Raw genomic sequence first — 25,229 nt, forward strand, 5'->3', positions numbered from 1 at the left:
CTGCCTCCCCCTTACCCAAACTAGGAGGTTGTGCTGGGAAATGGGTTTCTCCATGGTAAAAAAAAAAAGCATAATAGAGAATAAAAAATAATTAACAACATATACTGTTTCACATCCGGAATGCCTTTCCTCGTTATAGTACTGTACCCTGAGAACACTTCCACATTGGAGAAATGGCAAAGGCATAACATGTGACATGCCATTCCCAGTAGCACACCGTGAAAGCTGCAACTGGTGCAGGGGACCTACAACAAAGATTTGTAAACAGGAAAGAATCATACACCTGCCCCATTCATAGGAGTACTTTTACGGGGCACATTAGGAGCCCCTTTGTGGACCGGACCAGAGTCTTCATAAAGAGCAGCAGTTCTTGGAATTAAATATTATTTTTATCTGTTCTGCACGCAGGTGTTAGTTGTGTTCTGCGAGAAAAAGAGACGGATGAAGGGTTACAGTATACTAGACAGGGAACAAATGATACACTTTGTGAAGCGCGTGTTACCTTCCTTCCCGTAGGAATGCACTGTCCCTTTTATTCAAGCACCAGCAACCAGTTTCGTCCGGGACGCCGGCCTCATTTAATAATGGCCTCTGAATCCAGTGGATTATTGCGGGGATTTCAGCTTGCTGTAATCTCCAGGCAGAAACATATAAACAGCTGGGAGACAGGCGGCGGCGCGCGCTCAACTCCCGGGACCCGCATTTCCTATGGCCGGGGACCGCGCTACACATCAACATGAACCTTTTCTGTTTTTCCTTGGTGAGTGGCTTTATATTTTTATTTCTGGCATGAATCTGAGTGTGTAAATTGTGTGTAAAGTTTATGGGCACAAAGCAGCGAAATAGATCACTCGATAGGAGCTTTAGAGTGAGGGACAGACTTCACCACTATATATGTAGTTTCAGATTGACGTGCACTGTGCATCAACGTGACAACTATCAAAGAATGTAATGCTTACATCTCTGTAAATAATCTATATACAACGTGTTGTTTCAATATGTGATAAACCAGTGTGTCTGTCAGGAGAAGTACATCCAGAAATAATGTCACTTTGTAATAGCACTGCTCAGCCTCAAGTTTTGTCAAACAGTAAAACACACATTATGTGTCAAAACTGCAAGACAGTAGAAAAAATGATTTTGCCTTCTAGAGCTGCAAAATTGAGTTTAGCAAATTATTTAATACCCCAGTACCTAGTAAAAAATGTGTAACATTCTGGTGCACATCCAAAGCGCTCAATGGCCATCCTTAAGCCAGACTGGCACTATATAAAAACTATAAAAATCGTGAATAAGGTTTTGTAGTTGAAACGCGTTGGTGATGGTGTGCTGTGTGGCAGTGGATGGCCCCTAAATAAACATTGCTGTATCATGAACTCCTGGAGTGCAGTATAAACTTTATGGTGAAATATAATTGTTGTGCATGGTTCCGCCCTGAATGCGCCACCAACAGTGAAAGGAGCCGACTTGGTGGAACATATATATATTCGTTTTTAAAAAGTATGGGCAGAGGTACAAGCAGTGCTTACAGATACAGGACCATCCTGCCTCGTACTGATCAGACTTGGAATGAAATAGTAATGCCTAAATTTGCCTGCCTTCCATGTGCTTCTGCAAGAGAGGCATTGCTAGTGTGCTGGAGCACTGATGCAAGAAAGTGTGCATGGGTCCCTCCTTCCCAAAGAGAATAACTGGGGGAGAAAGTACAGGGGAATGTGAGTATAAGCGAGTGGCAAACACAAGAACTGATTGTTAAGGGTACATGCCAAAGGGCCAATGTCCGACTGCAAGCTGGTTGTGCGTGGAACATATACGGCTTGGCATGGAAATAATTAAGGTGTTCTACGAACACTTTAGCCAATAAAACAATAATGGGGGCTGGGAATGCATGTGTGGATACATGGTAGGGTCTAGACTAATTGAATAGGACATATAGGGATGAGTGATAAGGTATGCTTGGGGTGTTCCTAATGTTCATTTTGATTTTTATTATGACTGATTACATTATTATAATAATTACAAGCATTCTGGTACATTCTAAATAACTGTATGCTGTAAAATGCCACCGACTGCGTGTGTATGTCTAGGGTTCAGGGTGGAGATCCATATGTAAATACAACCCCCACGCACAGATGAGGGATTCTGTGACAGTGTTGTCTGACTGCTAACTCTCCTTATCTGAATGAGCATAACTTAATGAGAATAACTTATTGTTGAGAGGAGTAAGAGACACTTTCCAGCTCTCGTTTTCTCTGAAGAGGGAACAGTATGTATTATTCTTCCAAGGACTTAGGAAATCTACCCTGGTGTTCCCTGCAAGAAGCAGAGTTCTTGACAACATTTCACACAAGGTGTTTTTTTGCTTTCTCCCATTTACATACGATGCAAGCCACTTTGCAAGAGAAATGTGTTTGCTATAATCGTCTTGAAGAATACTTGCTGAAGTACTGGGGATTTGGCGGTTAAACCAGTGTAGTGTAGAAAACACATCCATGTTGTTTATGAGAGTGAAAAAGAATGTAAAGTATAACAACAGTTTAAAAGGATACCTTTTCAAACTGTGTTTAGTGATGCTTTCCGTATTTCAACAAGCATCAGCACGCCTATCAATATACTGGCATGTACTGCTATCTTTAGCCAGTTGTTTCCCCCCTCAAAGATACTTCCTTCCTGTTTATTAGCTCAACAAAGTTTCTGCCTTCCTGTTTATTAGCTCACTTGCCATGTCCAACTCCCTCACTTATTGCCTGCTCTAAAGACACCCCAGGTCAAACTAGGTCACTCCAGCTCCAAAATATACAAACAAAGCTCCCTCACTTCTGTAGCCGAAATAAAAAAGTAATTGTCAATATTTGGAATATATATATAGATGTCACAATCTCTGCACAAATACGCTACACCAGGAGGTAACTATCAATGCCGGACTCCAAACCTGGCCGTACGCAGCCTGACTCATTTCGAGTCAGCAGCTATCTCACACGTTATTCTGCTACTTAAAGATGCCATATGCGAAGATAAGTGCCAGAGAATTGCCCCATAGCTTAGTATCATTAACATGACTGATCCGCATGCATTGCAATGCATAGCGAGTAAGCTGCTTCCCTCTCTTATTCGAAATTCAACTGAGTAATTGTAAGTTAACAAGACCTAGGGCCAGATGTAGGTAGCCCTTTACCGATCGGAATCGGCCGAAAATACCGATTTTCGGCCGTTTCCGATCGGTAAAGGGCTATGGAGATGTAGGTGCACATATTCGGTGATTTTACCGAATCGGTATTATTACCGAATCGGTAATTTTACCGAATCGGTAATATTTACCGATTCGGTAAAATTACTGAAAATGCTAGATTGATATGTGGGTAGCCAATTTTCCATTGGCACATGGCTTTCAGAATCGGTATTTTACCATGGAATACAAATCCATGGTAAAATACCGATTCCTGTGTACATGCACATCTGTGCATGTACACATGTGCCATGTGACAGACAGACGTGCCCTTAGGGCATGTCTGTGTGCCACATTGCACACATGCCCGTTTTGGGGGTGCTAGAGGGTGTCAAAGTGACACCCCCTGCACCCTTGACAAATTCGGTATTTACCGATTCGGTAAATACCGAATCGGTATTTGAATTGAATCCTATGGGCTTCAAGGCCCATAGGATTCAATAGCAAATACCGATTCGGTATTTTCCGAATCGGTAAATACCGAATTTTTAAGGAATCAGTAACAAATCCAGATGTTGGTACCTACATCCCATTTACCGATTTTGAAATACCGAATCGGTAAAATTCGATATTTCGAAATCGGTAAATGTGATTTACCTACATCTGGGCCCTAGTGCGGTGTATATTACTCGTAGATGGGGACATGCATGTCATCACTAGGCGTTACTCATTCCCTTGTATGAAAATCAAATTAACTTTCACAGGTTGTCTGCTAGAAGTGAGAGTCTGTGAGCTAAAGAGGTTTTAGAAAGGTAGTGCATAAGCAAAAATATAATGGGCTGACTCACAAAAGTGTGGGAAGTGGCACAGGAATTCTCCTTAACCACTTGGATGCTAGGCGTTTTCCCGCTGTGTGCTGGAAAATGCCATTTTAGTGGCACCATGACGAGCTCAGCTCGTCATCAGCACACGACCCCCGTGGGTGATGACGAGCTGAGCTCGTCATCAGCATCGAAGGGGTTAAGGAATCTTATATGCCTCGGTGAATCTGCTACGACACACCTCTCGTTATTGTTTAAAGTGCATAGGGGACACCTTCTTTCTATTTGCACTAACTGAACATGAATAATTCCCATTTGACTTGTTTTGGGGACAATTCTCAAGGCATGCAAGAGAATGTAAAAGAGTTTACTATTTTACACAGTCCAAAATGCTTTTGTGAAGAGGCATGAAAGCAATTAGCCTCTTTGTGTTGTACAACGTCGGCACACAGAAAAGTGATTATCAATAGAACAACTGTGTTACAGTATACAGTGATAGTATAAAGGAAAAACCAGGGCCACATTTGGAGTTTGCCAGATGAAATATTCCCTCTAAGCATGACAGCTATCCTTTACACAGAATACTATAAATTATAATGCGCTAGTAGTACAGCCAATGAGATGTAAACTATGTTTGTGATGGAGTATTCTATCAGCCAAACTCTAAAAAAACCCTATGGTGTAGTCGGTGTAAAATTATGATAGGATCTGGAAATTTTGACCCTGATTTCAGGAACAAAATGCAGGAGTGCTCCAGACTTACTTCTGTAATTTCTGAATACAACAATAGGAAGTCACAGTAAAATATTTTAGCATAGGACCACTTGTGCTGTACAATTGTTTGGAAAGTTAAATTGCAATTTCCACTTACAGAAGATACTTTAAAGTTCTTATGGCCAATCCAAACAATGCTGTTTACACCTGTGCATGAATAAGCTGTTTAGTGATATCCTACCATCCTTGATAAAATAATATATATAAATTAACCCTGGGTGTAGTTTGCGTAGTAGCGCTACTCGTAGCTATGCGAAGTGCACTTTGCACTACGCACACTACGCGTAGCTACGCGAACTGTGTAGTGCAGTAGGGAAAATGCTCTTCGCACTGATTGCACAGTGCTGGAAGCTTGTCCGCACTGTGCGATCATTGCAAACAACATCTTGCACAGTGCAACCAGTAGTTTTCTGCAGCTTGAGTAGATTTGCACTCGAGCAGCAGCTTTCTCAACGCGGACTGGTAGTTTCTCATCGTGAGCGGTCGCGAGCATACGTGACAAATCGCAATAAGAAACTTGACCTTCCAGCGCTGAGAATCTCGCCGGGATGTTTAATGTCCACGCTCTTGATCGGCAACTTGATGTTGCTGATCGTGAACGAGGAATAAGTCTCGCCGGGATGTTGATTTTTCTCGCTCGCGGTCGCCAACTTGATAATGAGGACCGCGAGCAAGCAAAAAATGCTTGCTACGCTACGCGTTTTTGCACTGTGCTATGTGCAATTTGCGTAGCGCATAGTAGCACAAACTATGCACCCTCCACAAGTGTAGCATAGTCCTATGCCCAGGGTTAATATAAATGCTCCAAATCCAGTCACTTTATGAAGAACCAGAAACCAGTACTCCAAGGTTCACTATTCAGTACTTTTATTACAAGTCGCCCATGAAGCGTTTCAGCCTGTGACGGCCTTGATTAAATGAGAGCATCCACCATTTTAGTTACGGATTCATGTGCTTAGCGTGCCACACTGCACAATAGACATAATAAAAATACATCTCCTGTATATTGCCCATTCAGCATTTCTAATGTTACATAATCAACAGACTTTTTATTATGAATTAATTCTTTCAATTGAAGTGCAGAAATAAATAAAAGATTTACATGATAATTTAATCATTGCATGTTCAATCACACGACCTGGATATAAAGTGCATGAGTGCTAATTTGCTCTCTGTAAAGCCGCAAAATAACAAGTTTGATCTGCTGATGTTATTCATACATAATGTATGCATTCACACAGCTTGCGAGTAAAGTGCAGAGTGCCAGTTAGCTCCCTTAATGGGGAATTAGCCAAGCTTAAGTATCGCTTAAAACATTCTGGAACTTAAATGCCCTTCCAGGTTTCATCATAAAGTGTAATTACTTATCAGATATTGGTGCTGTTGTGGTTGAGCAAGTAACCCTTATGTAATAAAGCCCAAGTGGCATACACATTGTTGCACACAGATAAATTGTACTGTGTACACCAGGCGTGCTGTCAGCCATTCTTCAAAGATATGTGTGTCCATGTGAATGCATGAATCTCAGCCATGAACAATCACTGGAGCCACATCCCAATCCATCGTGATTTTGCACATCATGCCACCTCAGTTTTGCACCTAGCTTGGCAGTTTGGCCTGGACTATTTTTTTTGGAGCAAGGTCAAGACTGATTTGCATATAGCTGGGTCCAAACTGAGGTGACATGGTGTGCAAAATAGCGATGGATTGGAACGGTGACCCAATAATTACCAGTGGCTTCGATTAATTCAAGCATTCTATCCATCAGTGTTTTGTATACTTATTGTGTCTCCCTAAGTGGAACGGGTATGCCCAGATGTGGGTCCTGTGTATACGGTGTCACTGGAATCAAGCAATATCTGGGTGATGATCACATAACAATGGCAAGTATTCCATCCTTCACTGTTTAGTATGCTCTAAATGATGGGTCTGTCATTTAATTAACAGAACAGATCTGATCTTTTGTAATTTATAAACCACACTTTACATACTAAATTTCTTCTACGAGCTTTCATCATAAGACAAAATATGACTCTTCCAAAAGAGTCTACAGTAGATGAGTGAACTGCTCCATAGTTCTACATAGTGGAATTTTGAATTTTAGCAGGATAAATTCAAGATTTCATAATTTGGATGTGATTTCGATGAGCATCAATGAAGAGGTAGTGCATTTGTGTTATTCCATTTGCTTTCATGACAGGATTGCACTTCTGTGGGTCTGTGGCAGTTGCATGTCAGACATGGAAGTTGCAACCTTTCCTTCCTCTTTGGCTGCTAAAGTGAGCAACCGCTGAAGTGCGTAATGTAAAGACCCAGCAGCCCAGATAAGTCTTTTTAAAATTATTTATCCTGTAAATAGGAAACGAGCAAGGAATTATACATATAAATGAAGTAAAGAACATAAGTGGGAAACAAAAAGCATACACTGGGACCTGTACAATCAGGAAAAATAGAATACATTGACTGATCCAGTCTCTAACTCGAGCTACAAGCAACCCAGAATCCTAACAACACCCATGAGAAAGAGTAAAGTGTCATAGCCTAGACATAGTCTCTGGAAAATGACCACGCCCTGTCCAACTAAGAGTACCCCACCTCTTGGGCATAAGCTTCTAAAGTACATAAAAAAGCTTTATATAATGGCAAAGGCAAAATATGTAAGATCATTTTTATAATGATTTGAAAGTGAAGCTAATATTTAAGTTGTGTTTTTTATTGTTAAATTCAGAATTAATGAGATTTCTCTATGCATTTAGAGGAAAATAATACCTACATTGTTATACTGTTTAAATTGAAAAGACAGTTTACATGTCAACTAAATAAAACCAAAGTAACAGTGGGTCTCTAACCCTTTCTGTAGTGAGAGCTATTTCTGATCAGTAAAAAATCACTGTGAGCTACTGAAGGCTAAGTAACTAGCGCATTGTTACCAGACACTCCCACACTTCATTGACTTTAAGTTTAATGTCCATAGAGCCAGAAAGTATGGTTTGAACAAAATACTTTGACTAGGGGCACTATGACAGGGCTGCCATGAGCCCCTAGCAACTCTCCCGGTTCTGTCAACAGAATCACTTCTAGACCCGCTGTCCCCTCCCTACTAGCTCCCCAAGTAGACCATGTCATCGGTATGCCCTCTTGGAACTACGATACAGGTCGTGCTTACCTTTCCCACACTGTTGAGTCCTCACCCAGCCCATCCAGCATGGCCAGCCATCCTCTAACCCCCCTTAAGTCTCCCATCATGGACCACCCGAAACAATTCAGCACATCTCCCGGCCTCGCCAACAGAGTCACCCCTAGACCTTTGGCCCCCTCTCTACCAGCTACCCAAGTAGACCATGTCACTGTTATGCCCCCTAAGACGTAAGATACTAGTGCTGCTTGCCCCTCCTGCCCTCATTCCAACCTGAAAATGGGCTCCAACATAGATCCTATGGCTTACAATACAGGCCTTACTAGTCCTTCCCCCCTCTCACCTATTCATGCTGTCAAAACTGCTCCCGAACCATTGCCCCCCTGCCCTCCAGTACCTCCCTTTCATAGGGACATCGATTTTCTGCACGTCAGAGCTACCAAACTTACCCAGAGCATTCATATTTCCATCCTTGAGCTAATGAACCTCCTCCATCTTGCTGAACTCTTCCTCGCCAAACTCATCCCCTGCCAAACGCCACCTCCCCACACTTGACAGAGCCCACTAAACAACCTCTTCCGCTATCCTTGAGACATCACCGCCCGCAAGCACCCACACCACCTATCGGAAAAAGAAATCCATACTCACGTCCTATCCTACAACTACACCTTTGCCACTCCAAATCAACTAGCTCTCACTGAAATGGAAACCCTTGCCACCCTCCGAGACCACAACTCCACCCCAGCAATCCCGCATCCCTTAGATGCAAGTGCCGAACATGCCATCTGCACGGTTATCATCAACCAGCTACCCTCAGAATGGTGGTCAAGAGTAATCTAGCGCCTGTTCACCTGTCTGCCCAGACTTCGGAACCTCCTTCCAATTCCTCCCTATCTGGTCTTTTAATTAATTGCCGGTCAGCAGCTAAGCATTCCGCGGACATTGCTGATCTCATCCTCTTAAAAAATATCGACTTAGTGATCCTTACAGAATCATGCCTCAAAGAATTCTCATCTCCATATCTGGACCTCCTTGTCCCTCCTAACTACAACATCGCTAGGCTAGACAGACAATCTGACAAGAAAGGAAGAGGCATTGCCTGCATCTACCACTCTAACCTTCTGATCATGGAACTTCTAGCCGACACCACTGAGTCCTGCGAATACCTCGCCATCGCTATTCACAACAACTCTACCCTACTATGCAACCTGCACATCTTTAACCACCAAAATCCAATATATGTGTGGCACTCTGATTCTATTCTCGTTATTTAGTATCTCCAACCTTTGTAATAGGAACGTTAAAATATTTGGGTGCTGGTGGGTTGCTCCCTCTGACCTTGGGGAGTTGGGTCCAAAGATTAATCAATAACACTGCTAATTATACCAGTGTGCCACCCAGCACTCCTTTGTGAGACAAGATGTCTTCAAAGAGCGTAATCAAGGTATTCCAAACAGTTCATGCCTTTTATTTTTATCCAATTTAGTTAGTTCACTGTTACATCACAGTTTCTTGAAACTGATGTAACAGTGAACTAACTAAATTGGATAAAAATAAAAGACATGAACTGTTTGGAATACCTTGATTTTTTCGGATCACAGCATGCAGACAATTGATTATGCTCTTTGAAGACATCTTGTCTCACAAAGGAGTGCTGGTTGGCACACTGGTATGATTAGCAGTGTTATTGATTCATCTTTTACCACCCCCAGGCATGAATCATTCCTTCCCAGACCACCTCATGGAACTCATCACAGCTAAGAGTCCCAATATGGCTAAGTATATGTTCCTTGGAGACTTTAATTTGCACTGGAACGATCCAAATGACTCACATGTCAATGCCATCAAGGACCTCCTTGCCGATCAAGCCCTGACCGAAGCCTGCTTACTTCCTACTCATTCAAAATGGGCCACCCTTGACTGGATTATCTCCAAAGAATCAACAGTCAAGCTCATCTCTATTGACCCATGTGCCTGGTCTGACCACTACACCATCACCTTTATCCTACCAGGCACCCACAAGATTAGGGCATTGCAACTGGTGATTCCTAAATGCTGGATCAGAGACACTAAGAACCTAGACCGCAGCGATCTCGAGGCTCGCTGCAAATCCGACCCCCCCTCCCATATCACAACAACCAGTGACCTCAATGATCACTATTCTACGTCTATCTCAAACATCCTGGATGATCGAGCCCCACTAAAGTTGAAAAGAACCCAAATCAAAGACCGAAACCCCTGGTTCACGGGATCCCTTAACAACGAGAGGAGAGTTCTCTGACAAGCTGAAAGATCCTGGAGGCAGCACACCTCTACCGCCCATCTAAAATTTCTCTGCCAGGCCAGAAATGCCTACAAAAGGAACATATTCAAGTCCAAAAAAAGACTTCTTCAGAACTGCACTAGAGAAGGCCAAGAACACACCCCAAAAGCTCTACGAACTGGCCAAACACCAATCCAACCAATTGTCCAAAACTTCAAAAGAAACTCCCAAGTCTCTTATATCGTCAGAAGAATTTTCCTCCTTCTTCGCTGCTAAAATCTTAGCCCTCGGAAACGAACTCAACTCCATCACACACCCCCAAACACCTCTCGACCCGCATTCTCCAGACATGTCGCCCCCGCCGGCCTCACCCAAAAACGATGCTCAATGGTCTGACTTCAAACTCTAATACAAAGATACAGTATCCAAAATCCTATCTTCCCTAAACCCTAATAACCCTTTTAATGACCTGCTTCCTTCCAATTGCCTAGCTGCTGTTGCCCAATCCATTATTCCTAGCTGGACTACAATAATTAACGCCTCTCTCAGACATGGAATGATGCCTGACTCTCTCAACCCCTTCGATGCGGGTGACAAAGCCAGCTCGTCATGGGCGTTACCTGTGCTGCGCGCATGACGAGCTGGCTTTGTCACGTTACCCACGATTTTCAAATTTCAGCGCGCAGCGGGAAAACCCGCTAGCTCGCATGCGGTTAAAGCCGGCCAAATTCTCCCCATTCTGAAAAAGCCATCACTGAATCCAGCCTCCCCGGACAACTTTTGACCCATCTCCAACATCCCCCTCTTAGCCAAAGTGATGGAGAAATGTGTGCAACAGCAGCTAAGTCAACACATCAACACCTGCTTGATGACTACCAATCGGGATTTAGACCAGGGAACAGCACCAAAACTACTATGCTCCACATAATTGACGATGCTCTCCAAGCACTTGACCAAGGCAAAACCTGTCTCCTAATCCTCCTGGACCTATCATCGGCCTTCGACACGGTCAACCATGAAAAACTACTTGAGCGCCTCAAATTCAGGATGGGTTTGAATGGCACTGTTCAGGAGAGGTTCAGATCCTTCCTTCATAACCGGTCCCAGAGTTTCCTTGTCAACGGCAACCTATCGGCACCAACCCTTGTCACGGTTGGAGTCCCTCAAGGATCAACACTTTCACCCACCCTCTTCAATCTTTACCTGGAACCACTCACCAAAGTACTACGCACTGCTAATATCTCCTATCATATGTACGCTGATGACACTCAGATCTATATCAAAACCTCATCTCCCGAAGAGATCCTCTCCCTGAACGAAGCCTTGAAACTCACTGTCCAATGGCTTGCATCCAATCAACTCAAACTCAATGCAAAGAAAACGGAATTTCTCCTGTTCGCCCCGCCTAACACCAACCTTGAGATTCAATCATGGGTTAAGGCTATCACAGCCCTGAATTGCCCACCAACCATCGTGGATTCTGCCAAATCCCTGGGAATCACCCTCGACAGCAATCTGAACATGCGCGACCACATCAATTCAATGGCCAAATCAGCAAGATTCCACCTGAGCTATCTTAGAAAACTGGAACCCTTCCTCAATACTCTCGACCTAAAAATGGCAGTCCATGCACTTGTCATCTCTAGACTGGAATACGGCTGCTCTACCCTCTCGGGTCTACCCAAGATCTCCTTGGCATCTCTAAAAGCCTGCCTGAATGTGGTCGCCAGACTACTCACCGGCACGAGGAAATACAAACTTATTTCCCCACACCTGAAAGCTCTCAACTGCCTACCCCTGGAGGCAAGAATACAGCTCAAAATAGCATACATCACGCACAAGGCCTTATACTCTAACTCCCCTGCATATCTGAGACAGAAACTTGTGATTTCTGGAGGAATCAGAAACTCCCGATCTGTCAGAGACCTCCTGCTCCAACCTACACGCTTTCGGGGAAAAAAAACTACAACCGGGCTTTCTCTGGGGCTGTTCCAAGAATTTGGAACTCTCTCCCTCCCGGAGATCAGAAGAATACCCTCTCTAACTCGGTTCAAAAAGGATGCTAAATCATTCCTCATGAGCAAATATCTTGTTTAAACTTGGCCTCCACCACCACGGCCCTGATCTATAGACATCTATCGCCTCCCTCAGATTATCTAACTCACCCCATCAGAAACCTGGGGCCTAGTCGCGAACATTGGTTAACGTAATCTGTAAATATGTTACGTCATCTTGATTATTTAGATATTTATTCTGTAGAGATGTGCCCTATCTCCCTTATGTACCCTGCACCCTGCCCTCCTTCCCTCAATCCGTAACTGGATGATGCAATGCCTACTCTGTACATGACTATGTTTTTCCTGTAAAGCGCTCTGATACCCTAACGGGTCAAATTTGCGATCTATAAAACACATAAATAAATAAATAAAAATGTGTGTGTATGAAAGTGATATTTGCGTATGGGTGACTAAGAACCTGTGTGGTATGCACTTGCGACACAGGAGATAACTTTCACCATAAGTGGCACCGTTACATGTATAACACAAGCATACAACTATTGTTTTTTGAATGGTAGACATTTAAAGGGCAGAAAAATGTTCTGTAAAAACTTTCATAATATGAAAAATATTGTTCTGCACTCTAAATTTACCCCACTAAAATAAAAGCTGTCTTTTTCAGTTATAAATATGGCACCCTGTCTACCAGCCTCTGGGAGAAAGATGCCTACTGTGAGTGTAGGTGGCACTTTGAAATGGGTGAAAATTACACTGAAGAGTTAACTTTGTTTATATGGATTCCATAAAACTCATGGTTTAAATTTTCTCTCATTTCCAAATGTCATTTACAAACAGCAGGCGTCTTGTTCCAAGTGGCACGCAGACATGGTGCCATATTTATAACAGAAATATTCAGCCTCTTGTTTAAATGGGAGGAATTTTAAAGTGAAGAAACACGATTCATAAAACAATACGATGTAATTGCCTTAATTGAAAGTGGAGAAAAACATAGACTTTTTAATAAAAAAGAAATTATTCACTTTAAATTGATCCCATTTAGAAAAATAAATTAATATTTTTCAGTTATACATATGGCCCAGTGTCTCTGGACACTGGAAGCAAGACCCCTCCATTTTCTAAATGTGACATTTTCAAATGGGAGAAAATTAAAATGAAGAGTTAACTTAATCATTAGGTAACTTTTCATTTTAATTTTCTCCCACTTGAAAGCATTCAGAAGCACAATTTTGTTCTCACACTATATTGAGTATAAATTGACTTTTATTTAAGAGCTAAGTACCTCAGCAACTCTGAACTGATAATGGCGAGAAGATGATAACCAAAAGGTGGAAATCAGTTGTACCCCCTCAGATATTGGCCTGGTAGTGGTCATTGCAGGTATGGGCAAAAGCGGAAAATGTAGCATTACACTGGGAAGACACCCTGGGACTCCACAAAATACCAATCACAGCGTTCTGGGACACAATCTTGAGAGATGCCCAGGGTAAACACAGCACCGACACAGACATGGGGGCTGCTCCACGGACATGCCTGAGAGACACTCGCAGCCCACATCCACTGGCGCGCATACCCATTCCAGAACATAAAGTAGCAACCAATACGTAGGGTGGGCACTCAGGTGTTGCTGCAATCACGTTACATTGACACCTGTTTGTTTTCAGTATTACCCGCCTTCCCAGTTAGCAGATCAATACACAGATGTTAGGACACACATGCTGTCAGGGTGTTGGCACAGACCTGAGTTAAGCAGTGAATACCTAGGGTGTTATGTATAGCCCTCAAGAGTTACTGATGACCACAATAAGTAGGCAGCTGTTCACTAAGATCAGACACTAAATAATCCAGTATATTTTATTGTATGTCCAGGCAGAGAAAGTGTAACAATATGCCATGATATATGTGTATATCTGCTTTGTTTGTAAAACTTTCAATAATCTTCAATGAAACAGATTTAAACAATTTTTACATTTTATCCAATTTTACTGTTAGACTATCGCACTGCTGTTGTACTAACCAAAGTTCTTTTTTCGCTCCCTTTTAAATGTGTACATGCATACGTAAGTCATATGGTTTTAACGTTTTGTTATGATTTTTAGTAATCAAGCAATACATTTGAATTGAATAGATTTAAACAAAAAAAAAGATTTAAATACATGTGTCAGTTCTTCACCTCTGTGCCCAAGCCTAGGTCATGAATCTGACTGAGCACTGCTCATTATCAGGCACTGCCGACCCTTAACTTTAAAAGGAAAATGTGACTGTGCTTATTTAAAAATAAACTCAAGGCAGGAGCTACTTTGAAGGTGTACTCATGATCTACTGGTTGGAGACTTCTGGCGCCATATTTATGACCCTGTTAGCATTGCTCTTGCACCACGCAACATGGTGCTAGAGTGATGAAAACCGTAAGTCAGATTTGTAAAGCCACGCAAAGCCACTTTGCGGGCTCCAAAAATCTGGAGTAACGCAATGCAGCTCAAATCGCTGTGTTGCATTACATTGCCCTGGATAGGCATCCCATTGGTGTTCATGGGTGTTCCCACACAACTCCCATTGTTTTTGACACATTCACAGATTTATAAGACCCTGCAAACCTGGAAATGCACCAAAAGAATACTCCTCGCCAAGAGAGGGGTAACAAGGAGAAATGCCTTAATTTCCACTTGCTTTTTCCTCTTTCTATGTGTGCTGCAGTTTGCCTCTTGGATTGTTTTTGTGTAGGAAGGTGCCCCTTCCTGAATAGAAACAATCCAGCCTACAACACAGGCACCCTTGCACCATGATGTTAGGGCTCCTGCGTTGGCGCTCGGCTGCCAAAATGGCACCAAAAATACAAGGGAAAAGGACAGGAATGAGCCATTTTGGATAAAGAAGGCGCATTCTTGCCCTTTGCCTGTGAAGCAGGGCAGTGCAGCAAAGCGACTTGCTGTGCTGCCCGGGGCTACTAAATTCGTGAATATGACCGTTGGTTTAAAAGTATTACCTAAAAAGATCTGAAGATTAATATAAACACATTTGGAACCATTTGCAGTCATAGAGCATATTATCAATAGTCCTTTGACAAAACCTATTAATAGTAAAGTAAACTGATAAAGCTAATTAAAGAATATCGATGATAACACTCATGGTGTGTACAAAGGTAGACAGAATGGATATGTAATGACATTCCTTATGCCTGGGTTTAAACAGAACACTAGTTATAGTGGGAAAGAGCTGGGTACTGTAAACAAATCGAAGGCACAGGTGTATGCCTACACCAGTTCGAGCATCACTTGTTAGGCAAATAAATGTTCAGTTGATATTAAGCTGACTGCGCTGCCTACTGATATCCCGCTACCTGAACATGTATCTCAAGTCAGATAACCACTAATGTATATGTGCGCTATTTTTAGTTGACCCCAAATGAGCAACCCTACTGGCTTTGAAAATTAATTGAGGGAAAAACTTCTTGAATATTTAGCACTATTCTGGGTTCGAAGACCAGAGTCCGCATTAAACATGTGGTGCACTGTTCATATCTGCACAATGGTGTACACTTACGTCTATACACCGGACGTTGCACGGGACAGTGTACCATTTCACAGCAAATGCACCATTTTCTGTGCGGCCCACACCTGTGCCTGCTCTAGGATTAGCGAAAGATAGACTTACTATTTGAAGCTGATAGTCTACCTTTCATGATGCAGGTGTCAACCTGGCCTGTTCTTCAGAGTGCCAAGAAATCCCCTTGCAAGCGGGTGCAATGATTGACGGCACCTGCATACAGGAAGATGGTTATGGTTCCTGAAAACCCCTTTACTCCCTTTCAGGGGGCACCGTCAAGAGACGCACTGACTATGCACCACTTCCATGTGGTGAAAAGAAAGTACGCCACCTAACAGCATCAGGGAGTCTGCACTCACATTTGCAATATGGTGGGGGAACAAAGGTAAAGAATTTCCTCAATTACATAGGGCCAAACCACCATGCAAATGATGAAACGCCACCTTGAGACGAGTCAGTGCACATTCAACACACGCTCACTTCATAATACCGAAGGGCTTGCACAAATATCTACAACCCCATCTGTAATACCAAAGTGTCCCAGAGTTGAAAAATGCGGGGTGAACATGCATGTTGTATTCGAGGGGCACTTTCTTTAATGTGCCCCCAGGGTTCCTAATGCAACAGCCAAGCATAAACTGCTTAAATAATGATTGCTTGAGATTTACCCCAGATGTTGTCTCTGCACTCTTATGCAGATTGCCATTTACATCTTTCAGTGAGTATACTGTGGTAACAATAGTCTGTCATTATTTTTACTTTATGAAGAGCACTGACGAATCTAATAAAAAAAAATAGGAATTATTTTGAACAATTGATATTTATTTTTTTAGTAACCCATTTCCACTTAATTATTTAATTTAATAAAAAAAGTCTGTGCTTCCCAAGGCGAAGGTGCATCACAAAATTTCTGAAACAAATCATAGGCACCACAATGATTGCCTTCTTCAATAATTTCCACTTCATCATTACACATCAAAAGTAAATGTGTTATCTTCTTATAAGCACCCCCACGTTTTAAATACCAGGGAAATTATAATGTTTAGATGGATGCAAGAGATAGTTCTTGTATCAAGTGCACATAGTCTATTGATGTACTGCAACTTGAGATAATTAATCAAAGAAATAAATAAACAAACTGATCAAAATACGATGATTTAATATTTTTTTAAATTACATATGTGTGTGTGTGTGTGTAACTATGCTCTTCAAAAGGAGATACAAAATATAATAATCACACTATACTCCATGATACATAAATGTGGCAGTCTACTAGAGAGTGTAAAGACAACTGATATCTAGCACAACTTGAGTTATCTGATAATCATCGTACAGGTCTCAAGAACAAAAGTTCACCAAAACAGATCATGGACATAGTTATCTGATATCAGTATTAGAGTATGTTCCAATCCCAGGGAGGATACTGACCACTAAAGACAACTTGAGTATAACATTAGCAGTGGTCCTGTATCAACTGGCTCTACCTGCTGGGCCAATCTATTGAATTAAACTTTTTCTGACACATGAATTTCAAGGAATTAGATGGGTATGGTGTAAGACAAGTCTCAAATGCATTGCTTGGGTTACTTGGATTACTGGTTGAGTAGCTGAAACCCTACCCAAGCAGCAACCAGAATCCTTGGCACGGTGATGCACGCACCATCCCTAAATTAACCTGTGCTCAGTCCTCTGGTAGCTTGGAACCGAACAGTCAGCCTTAACTTAGAGATCATGTGTAAAGTATTTGGGCAACCCTTCAGACTGTAATAAAATGAAAGCACCACACAAAAAGGTTGCCGCACCAAGTTAGAAACAAAGGGAAATTTATAATAGATAAAACATGACTAACATGACAAAAATCCATTAAGTACAACCGGAGCTAAGCAATGTTTAAGGTATAAGTGAAAATAGTGCTCAAAGCACAAAGCAACAACTGTATTTATTTATTTATTTGTGTAATTTATATAGCGCGCAGCTACCCCAACGGGGTGTCCCGGCGCTTCTGAGTGAAAGCAGAGTGAATAGTCCTGGGGGAATTAACAAAAGAGAAAAGTTTTTAGTGCCTTTCGAAAGGGTAATTCTTCCTGGATCATCCTAATTGCGATCGGGAGTTTGTTCCAGAGAGTTGTGGCACAAACCTGGAAGGTTTTACCGCCAGAACGTGCTTTCCTGAATCTTGGTATGGAAAGCAGATGTTGGGAGTTGGAACGGAGGTTCCGAGAGTTACAATAAGGACGGATACTAACAGAGAGGTAGGCCATCCCCTACCCCTAGTTGCTCGATGGGCTAAGGTCATGGCTTTGAATGCAGCTCTTTGATGGATTGGAAGCCAATGTAATGCTCTGCGATGTGGCGAAATATGGGTGCGAAGGGAAACCCCGCAGACCAGCCGAACAGCCGCATTCTGGACTGTCTGGAGCCGATGTAGGAGGCCCGCGGGCAACCCTAAATACAGGCCGTTCGCATAGTCCAGGTGAGATGTAATCAATGCCTGGACTATGGTTTTCCTGGTATCACTAGGGAGATAGGTGATGAATTTCCTAATCATCCTGATCTTGGAAAAACAAGCGGCTGAAACGGTCTGTATTTGGTTGCTAAAAGAAAGATTAGAGTCCCACTTGACCCCTAGATTTTTTACAGAGTCCTTAGGGACAGGGGGAAGGCTGAGTTCCTGTGGCCACCAGAGAGTTGAATCAAGAGGGGAGGGTTGATGGAAAAAGAGAACCTCCGTTTTCGCCGCATTCATGCGGAGGCAGTTATGGTCCATCCATTTTGAAATGTCCCGCAGACAATCCTTCAAAGGATCAAAAGTAGTTTGCGTGGCACTCTCATAGGAGAAAAGTAGCTGAATATCATCTGCATAGGAAGTAGCTATGATGCCCGACCTTTCAATGAGTTCAGCCAGAGGAGAAAAATAAACATTGAACAATAGTGGGCTCAAAGCTGAGCCTTGAGGGACACCCCATTTCAGGGTACGGCTAACAGAGGTAAAAGGGTGAGTATAGACTGCCTGGGTGCGATTAGACAAAAAAGAGGTCAACCACTCCAGGGCCTTCCCCTGAATACCCTTCGACCGAAGACGGTCAATCAAGATGGTAGGTATCTGATAGCGCCAGATCAGGACAAAGTCATAAGTTCAGGCTGACCGAAATGGCATGTGGGCTGGCTAAGGGGTCCCACTTAGGTTCCTTAAATCCTGGTGCATGGTCTGTGCAGTGTTGCTTTGCTAGACTCTGTCGATGTCAGTTCTGAGGAAACTGTGCAACAAGGCTTTGCGTAGGTTATGGTGAGGTGTGTGGCGTAGCTTGGCATGGTTTTCGGTCAGTTCCCATGGAGCTGCCAGCTGTGTTGCAAGGCTTTGGGGGCTTCACGTCGCTTTGTGTCAGTTCCTTTGGGGACCAAAGCTGGCCTGGCAGAAGCATCTTGAGTCCCACTTCTAATGGGTCAGTTCTGGAGAGGCACCGTTGGGAGGGCAGGACTCACAGATGACAGGGTTCAGGTGCTCCGCTTAAGGCTGTTGGAGCCTTCTGTCACACAGGCTCTAATCAGGAGGCCAGCCATCTAGCTCTTGGAGTCACACAGGTGGTCCTGAGTTCAACAGATGTAGGTCCAATCCTTTCAGCAGCACATTACTCCTTTTTCCTGACAGAGTATCCACAGGTCCAGAGGTGTACTAAAGAGATGGTGTCTGATGTCCTAAATGTATTCCCAGTTCTGCCTTTGAAGTGGTAGAAGTTTCTTGAGGTTTCCCTTTGAAGTTCACAGGCGTGCTGCCTTCCTTCCCTGACTCCAGCCTATCCAAGTGTAAGTCTCAGGCTAGGCCCATCTACTCCCTCCAATCCTGCCAGTGATGGCCCATCCAGGCACACCTAAACACCCTGACTGTCTAAGGGGAGAACACAAAGCCCACCTGTCAATTACACCCACTCATTTGACCCAGAGACAGGTTGCATGCACCAAAAGGCTAAGGCAGGAAAAAGTGCCAATTTCAAAATTGTAACTCAAAATCCTACTTTACCGTAAGAGAAGATTTTTCAGTACAATTTCAAAGACACCAAACACGTTCTAATACCTGTTCCCATTTGGAAAATACAGCTTCTTAAATGTAATAAGGTAACTCCAATATTAACCTATGCAAGAGGTAGGTCTTCCAATAGTGAACAACAAAATTAAAAGTACATTGCACCCTGCCCTCTGGGCTGTCTGGGGCCTACCCTAGGGGTGACCTATATGTATTTAAAAGGAAGATTTGGGCCTCGTAAAATGTTTATTTTGCCAAGTCCAAAATGCAGTTTAAAACTGGCCACACAGGCTGCAATGGCAGGCCTGAAAAATGTTTAACGGGCTGCTTAAGTGTGTGGCTCAGTCAGTACTGTAGGCCGACTAGTAATACTTAATGTACAGGCTCTAGGCACAGGTAGTACCACTTTACTAGGCACCTACATAAAGATTAGACATGACATTGGGTATGAGTCAATTATACCATGTTTTAAGAAGAGAACACAAGCACGTTAGCCCTGGTTAGCAGTGGTAAGGTGAACAGAGACCTAACAGCCAACAAAAATGGGTTCAGAAAACAGGATGGTGAAGGCAAAAAGTATGGGAAAGATGCTGCAGACAGGCCATGTCCAACACACAGTAGACATAAGCAAATTGTGAGAATCATTTCTTTATGTGTCTTTAATTTACACCAAGAGCATGTTTGTATTGGTACATAAGATACACTAAATTGCAAATATTTTGAGAATAAAGGATTACAGGGGCTGCGGATCAAAGGGCTTTCCTTCACAGAAAGACTCATGGTTAACAGGCTGAGTTGTGATAGAAGGGAATCAGAAGCCAAGCAGTTAAAGGGAAGACGTTCAGTGGAGACCTGCAGTCAAAACCCCATCTAGGACCAAATATACTACCCATAACGTGCTGTGAGAAGCCAATATAGGATGATCAACGATGGCGGTAAAGAGCCACCTTCTATCACTTTGGCCCCCTTCTCCTTTAGAGGCTACTCTGGGCATACCAGAAAGAGGGAATGCTGTTGCTGTACCTGGTCTTGGAGGAAGCTAGGAAGCACTCTAGTCAAACATGCTGCATTAGGTTTGCACCCTTAGTGGCTCATTTAGACACCGGTGGATGCCTACCATATATGGAGGTCTCTGTGGGCATGATTCGGGTTATTTCACCAGAACTGTCTCCAATAACAAACACAAGCATTTTGGGTGGAAATGGGCCAAAATGGGATTACAGACCAGCCTGCATTTTTTACATATTTTCCAAATGCAACCACCTAAAAACACTAACACATTAAATGAGTGTCTCTGAAACACTGGGAGTTTATTCACAGTGCCTGGGGGACGTTGTAGCTTTTAAACTTTTCAAAACAGCCATGCTGTGCGTGGCTGACTCAGGCATGAAAAGATACCTTTTAAAAAACATTTCAGCTATCCATTGGCGCTGGAATTAGAACATTCACAGGGTGCGAGGTCGGGGCGTTCTGCTGCAAGTTTCAATATCAAAAAGGAAGATCAGAAAAATGGGTTTAGCAGTCTCTGGGTGCAATCTTCAGGCATAAATAAACAATAAACATGGAAAAACTTCTAACAAACTTCTGCAAATTATTATGTTATGCAAATATTGGCTTGACAGTAAATGTAAGCTTTTTGTAATTTGAACCTAATGACACTGTCTGAGTCACAGGAAAGGGTGAAACAAGGAAGTTATGTGTAATGTTTCATAAAACACGAAGATGTAATACATTGTTGCTCTCCATTATACGATGTAAACATATTTTAAAAAGTGCAACCTTTAGCAAATGTGCAGATGAAGGATGTTGCTTCTTGTTGCTGACCTCTCATGGCAGGCAAGGTGCACACCTCTTTTATGAGTGATGCACACCGGGTTAAGCACGTTTGACTTTGCTGTTCTCTTTCTTACTCATTTTCTTTTTCAGTGACAAGTGTGTATTACACAGTGTTATATTTTCTGGTGCCCTAGCATGAATAATGCAATGATGGTATAGCATATGTCATGGTTTATTCGTTATGTTGTACAATGTTCTGATATTTCTGCTGTCTGTCACTATAGTTACTGGTGTTTTATCTCTGTCTAATGTATTGATTGGAAGTGCCCAGTAAGCTATTGACCCCCACTGAACTGCCTATTCATTTAAAGTATCAACTGGTGCTCAACCATTGGCTTGGAGAACCCGTCTAGCCCATCCATGCTAAATTAAGAAAACTGAAATGCTCTGTCTCTCATAGTGATGAAACGAGGTGCCTCTCAACTTCAGTACACATATAAATGCTACGAAAATATAACACACCTGCTTCCAGAAAAGGAAGCTCGGTCACGCAAGGGATAGGTGACTACATGTTCTGCGGTGTACTGAAAAATAATAAGTACTAGCCAATCAGCATACTTTTTTTACAAATAACTCGCAATATGGCAAATTGCAATATGGCACATTTAGTTAAGCATGTGTTGCTGACAGCTGAGTGATCTGAGGATTACAGGTACGAATCCTGGCAAGGCCAAGTCAGCTTCTCATCTTTCAAAGAGAAATAAATTGAGTACCACTAAAGTGGTTAATACTGCATCTGTTATTTACAGCTATGTTGTTTTGTCATGAGCCATATAAAAGGCAGATTATTTTTATAGATCTATCAAATGTGTACTTGTCTGGTTGCTGCAGGAGAGAGGAGGTTTCCCTGGGTTTGTAAGTGTCAGATCAAGTGTGGTCCTACGAAATACAAAGCTGCAACAATTGACTTTTAGATTTTCACTGTCATAACCAGTCGTCAACTCTGGCTAATGTGCAATGGTACAAGCTTGGAGATGCCTCTGACTGGTGAATCATTTGGGAATAACCAACACTGTCATGGCGACTAACTAAGTAAGGGTGCGAGGATGCGAAGCAAAGCATCAGAAGTCCAAATAGAGCCAAGCTTGCTTTTGAGGTCAACCACTGAGAACCAACCTCCTACCTATTGAGAAAGATATAAAAGATTTAGTGGAAGGCTTCTTCACACCAAGACTTACCATTCTTGAGTACTGTCCAACACACCTGGGACATCCGCAGATTTTGCAAACAGCTTAAGTCTCCAAGCACCCTAAAAAGTGTAGGGTTTTCATCTTTGAGTACCAAATTCCCGGTCTCAGCCTGAGACTTGCCACCCAGACGCTAACTTTTCTCGGATGTTTCTCACCCCACAAAGCATCAGTAGCAATCCTCCCAGGCAGTATACTGGACGCATTGAATAGGCATCATTATAGATTGTAATTGGACTCACCGACGCAGTCCCTTTGATGTGCATGTAGCTTTTTTTTTAAAAAAAGGTATTAAATATTTTTATATGGTGCTCTGACACTAATCAGTATACTGAACAATTTACATTTCTCTTTTTAAAACACAACCACTAGTTAATAGCATTACATTTCAGGGAACACATCATTCCATAGGCGCAAGAACGGTAAACAACAAAGATCATAAGAAGAGAATGAATGCTTCATTAACTGAGTGTCTGAAAACATCACTTTTTAGATGTCTCCCTCCAACATATAAATAACCAAAAGGAGTCCCTCCAAAAATAAAAAAAAATAATGACTCCAACCTCGTTGTGGGACAAAAACATTTTCCTTTAAAGTAACCCTCACCCACCACGGTTACCCTTTGGTGGCATGCTTCATCACGAGGCTCTTCCCTGACCTGCTATGGAGAGGGGTGTGCTACAACCAGTGACCACAGGAGCACTGATTAGTGATGTTCCTATACACCTATGCTGGTTGAGATGGTAATGAGGTGGGTTATGTAGTGCATACAAAGATTTTAAAATATCTACCTAGTGGGAGAAGGGTACTTTTATTCACTCCCCTGGCTGATATGATTAGAAATTGGGGATGTTGGAAAACCACTAGGGTGTATGGCCCACTGTTTCCCTAGTCAACTAGTTTCAGGCCCTACCTCAAGTCTTTTCTTCATGACCCTAAGGGATTGTGCCCACTCCTATAGTAACTTCATTTCTAACTAATAGCCAAATTAAGGATCGACACAATAAGAAATAAAATTAAGGAAAAATATATACCGCACCAAATTCGTCTGTTCTCAGTTTGTCAAGTTAATGTAAAAGGTCATAATCAGGCCTCATGAGTTCAAATCGGGGAAGAAGGGATGCCTGTAGTCATACCTTCCTCAAGGCTACTCCCTCACTGGGGAAAGAACCCCTTCACCCGAGACTCCTCAAACATAGCACTCTGATGCTTTTGTCACCAGTATGTATGTTTTACAAAAGTCCAGCATAACTAAAACTAAGCAAAATGCTGGTGGAATATCTAACACATTAGCCCAATGAATCCATCAGTGAACCAGACCGTGAACTAAAGTAGTCCTGCAAAAATCCCACTCCACAGAATAGCTGCCCAAAGGAAGCCCAGAGTGAGGCTAGGCAGGCCTCATTAATCTGAGGATCATCAAGTAAAGGATACACGTGTACACATGTTCATTATAAAGGGGAGGTCTCTGATTTCTTAATGGTATTTTCAAAAATAGAATGCTGAGTGACTAAATGTGTGTGTTTTCATGTGCAAAATAGAGCATGTGTTTTGGATATTTTGAAAAGCAACACTGACTATGTCTGCATGTTATGAGGAGTAGTGCTCCGAGTGAATTTAGACTTTATCAAGAATAGAGCTGAGTGGTATTTTTATGGTCACTACTGTAAGTCACTATGAGTGAGGCTGTGTATTTTCAAGAGATGAGGTTTGCATAATCCAAACTAATGACTCAGTGACTTTTGATATTATAGGTCCTAACAGAATATATATAATCAAGAATAGCCCTCTTTCTCTTTCTAAGCATAATATCAAGAAATGTGCAAGTTTATCTTAAAATGATGAATAAGAGAATACCTGGGGAATGAATCTGGTTTGAGAGTTTGTGGGTGTTCTAGGATGTGCAATGAATACCCAAATTCACACGTATGTATAATTCACAAACCTTTAACCTGCACAAAAACTGTACTGCCCATAATGCAGGCACTCTTGCACCATGGCACAGGGGTACCTGCATTGGAACTAGACAGCCACAAGTGCACCATCATAGGGATAGAGCTGTGCTGCACCTTGCCTTGCTGTGCTGCATGAACTGTTAATGCATCTAGGCCCAAATTTTGATAAAGTGATTAAGATCTAAATTTGAACTCGAGAATAGTTTAGTGGTTGTTTCTGCAGATGTCCCAACACGATTAGGCCATTAAGCTAAAGAAATAACTTTTTCTAGATCGGACATGGGGAAGATGGCGGGCTGAAGCCGCAGATGGGAGATCCTCCTCCCTGCTGCTCCACTGAGCCCTGACTCCTGTCTACTGTGCTGCCCAGCATTGAACTGCATTGAAGGGTTTTTTCGCAGCTGACTTACCGGCAAGCTGTGCTTTTTTCCTTGGACCGCATATATGGCGCTGTGCGGCTGGGGTTGGCATGGCCTAACAACATTGCTCTGCAGACTATGGCGGTCTGT

At 42.5% G+C, this 25,229-nt stretch overlaps 1 protein-coding gene across 2 annotated transcripts in view; it reads left to right on the top strand.

Annotated features, from left to right (window-relative positions):
• The first annotated feature begins 643 nt into the window (after positions 1 to 643).
• Positions 644 to 25,229, top strand: part of SAMSN1 (SAM domain, SH3 domain and nuclear localization signals 1) — a 523,635-nt gene continuing 499,049 nt past the window's right edge. Inside the window, exon 1 of one of the 2 annotated variants that reach the window (XM_086934054.1) lies at positions 644 to 760. In XM_086934054.1, coding sequence (XP_086790180.1) covers positions 737 to 760 — 24 coding nt within the window. In that variant the 5' untranslated portion in view covers positions 644 to 736. The remainder of the gene's footprint in view (positions 761 to 25,229) is intronic. The other variant, XM_086934053.1, reaches the window with a different exon arrangement.

This window comes from Lissotriton vulgaris, chromosome 8 (assembly GCF_964263255.1).
Source record: "Lissotriton vulgaris chromosome 8, aLisVul1.2, whole genome shotgun sequence".
Taxonomy (NCBI): Eukaryota; Metazoa; Chordata; class Amphibia; order Caudata; family Salamandridae; genus Lissotriton; species Lissotriton vulgaris.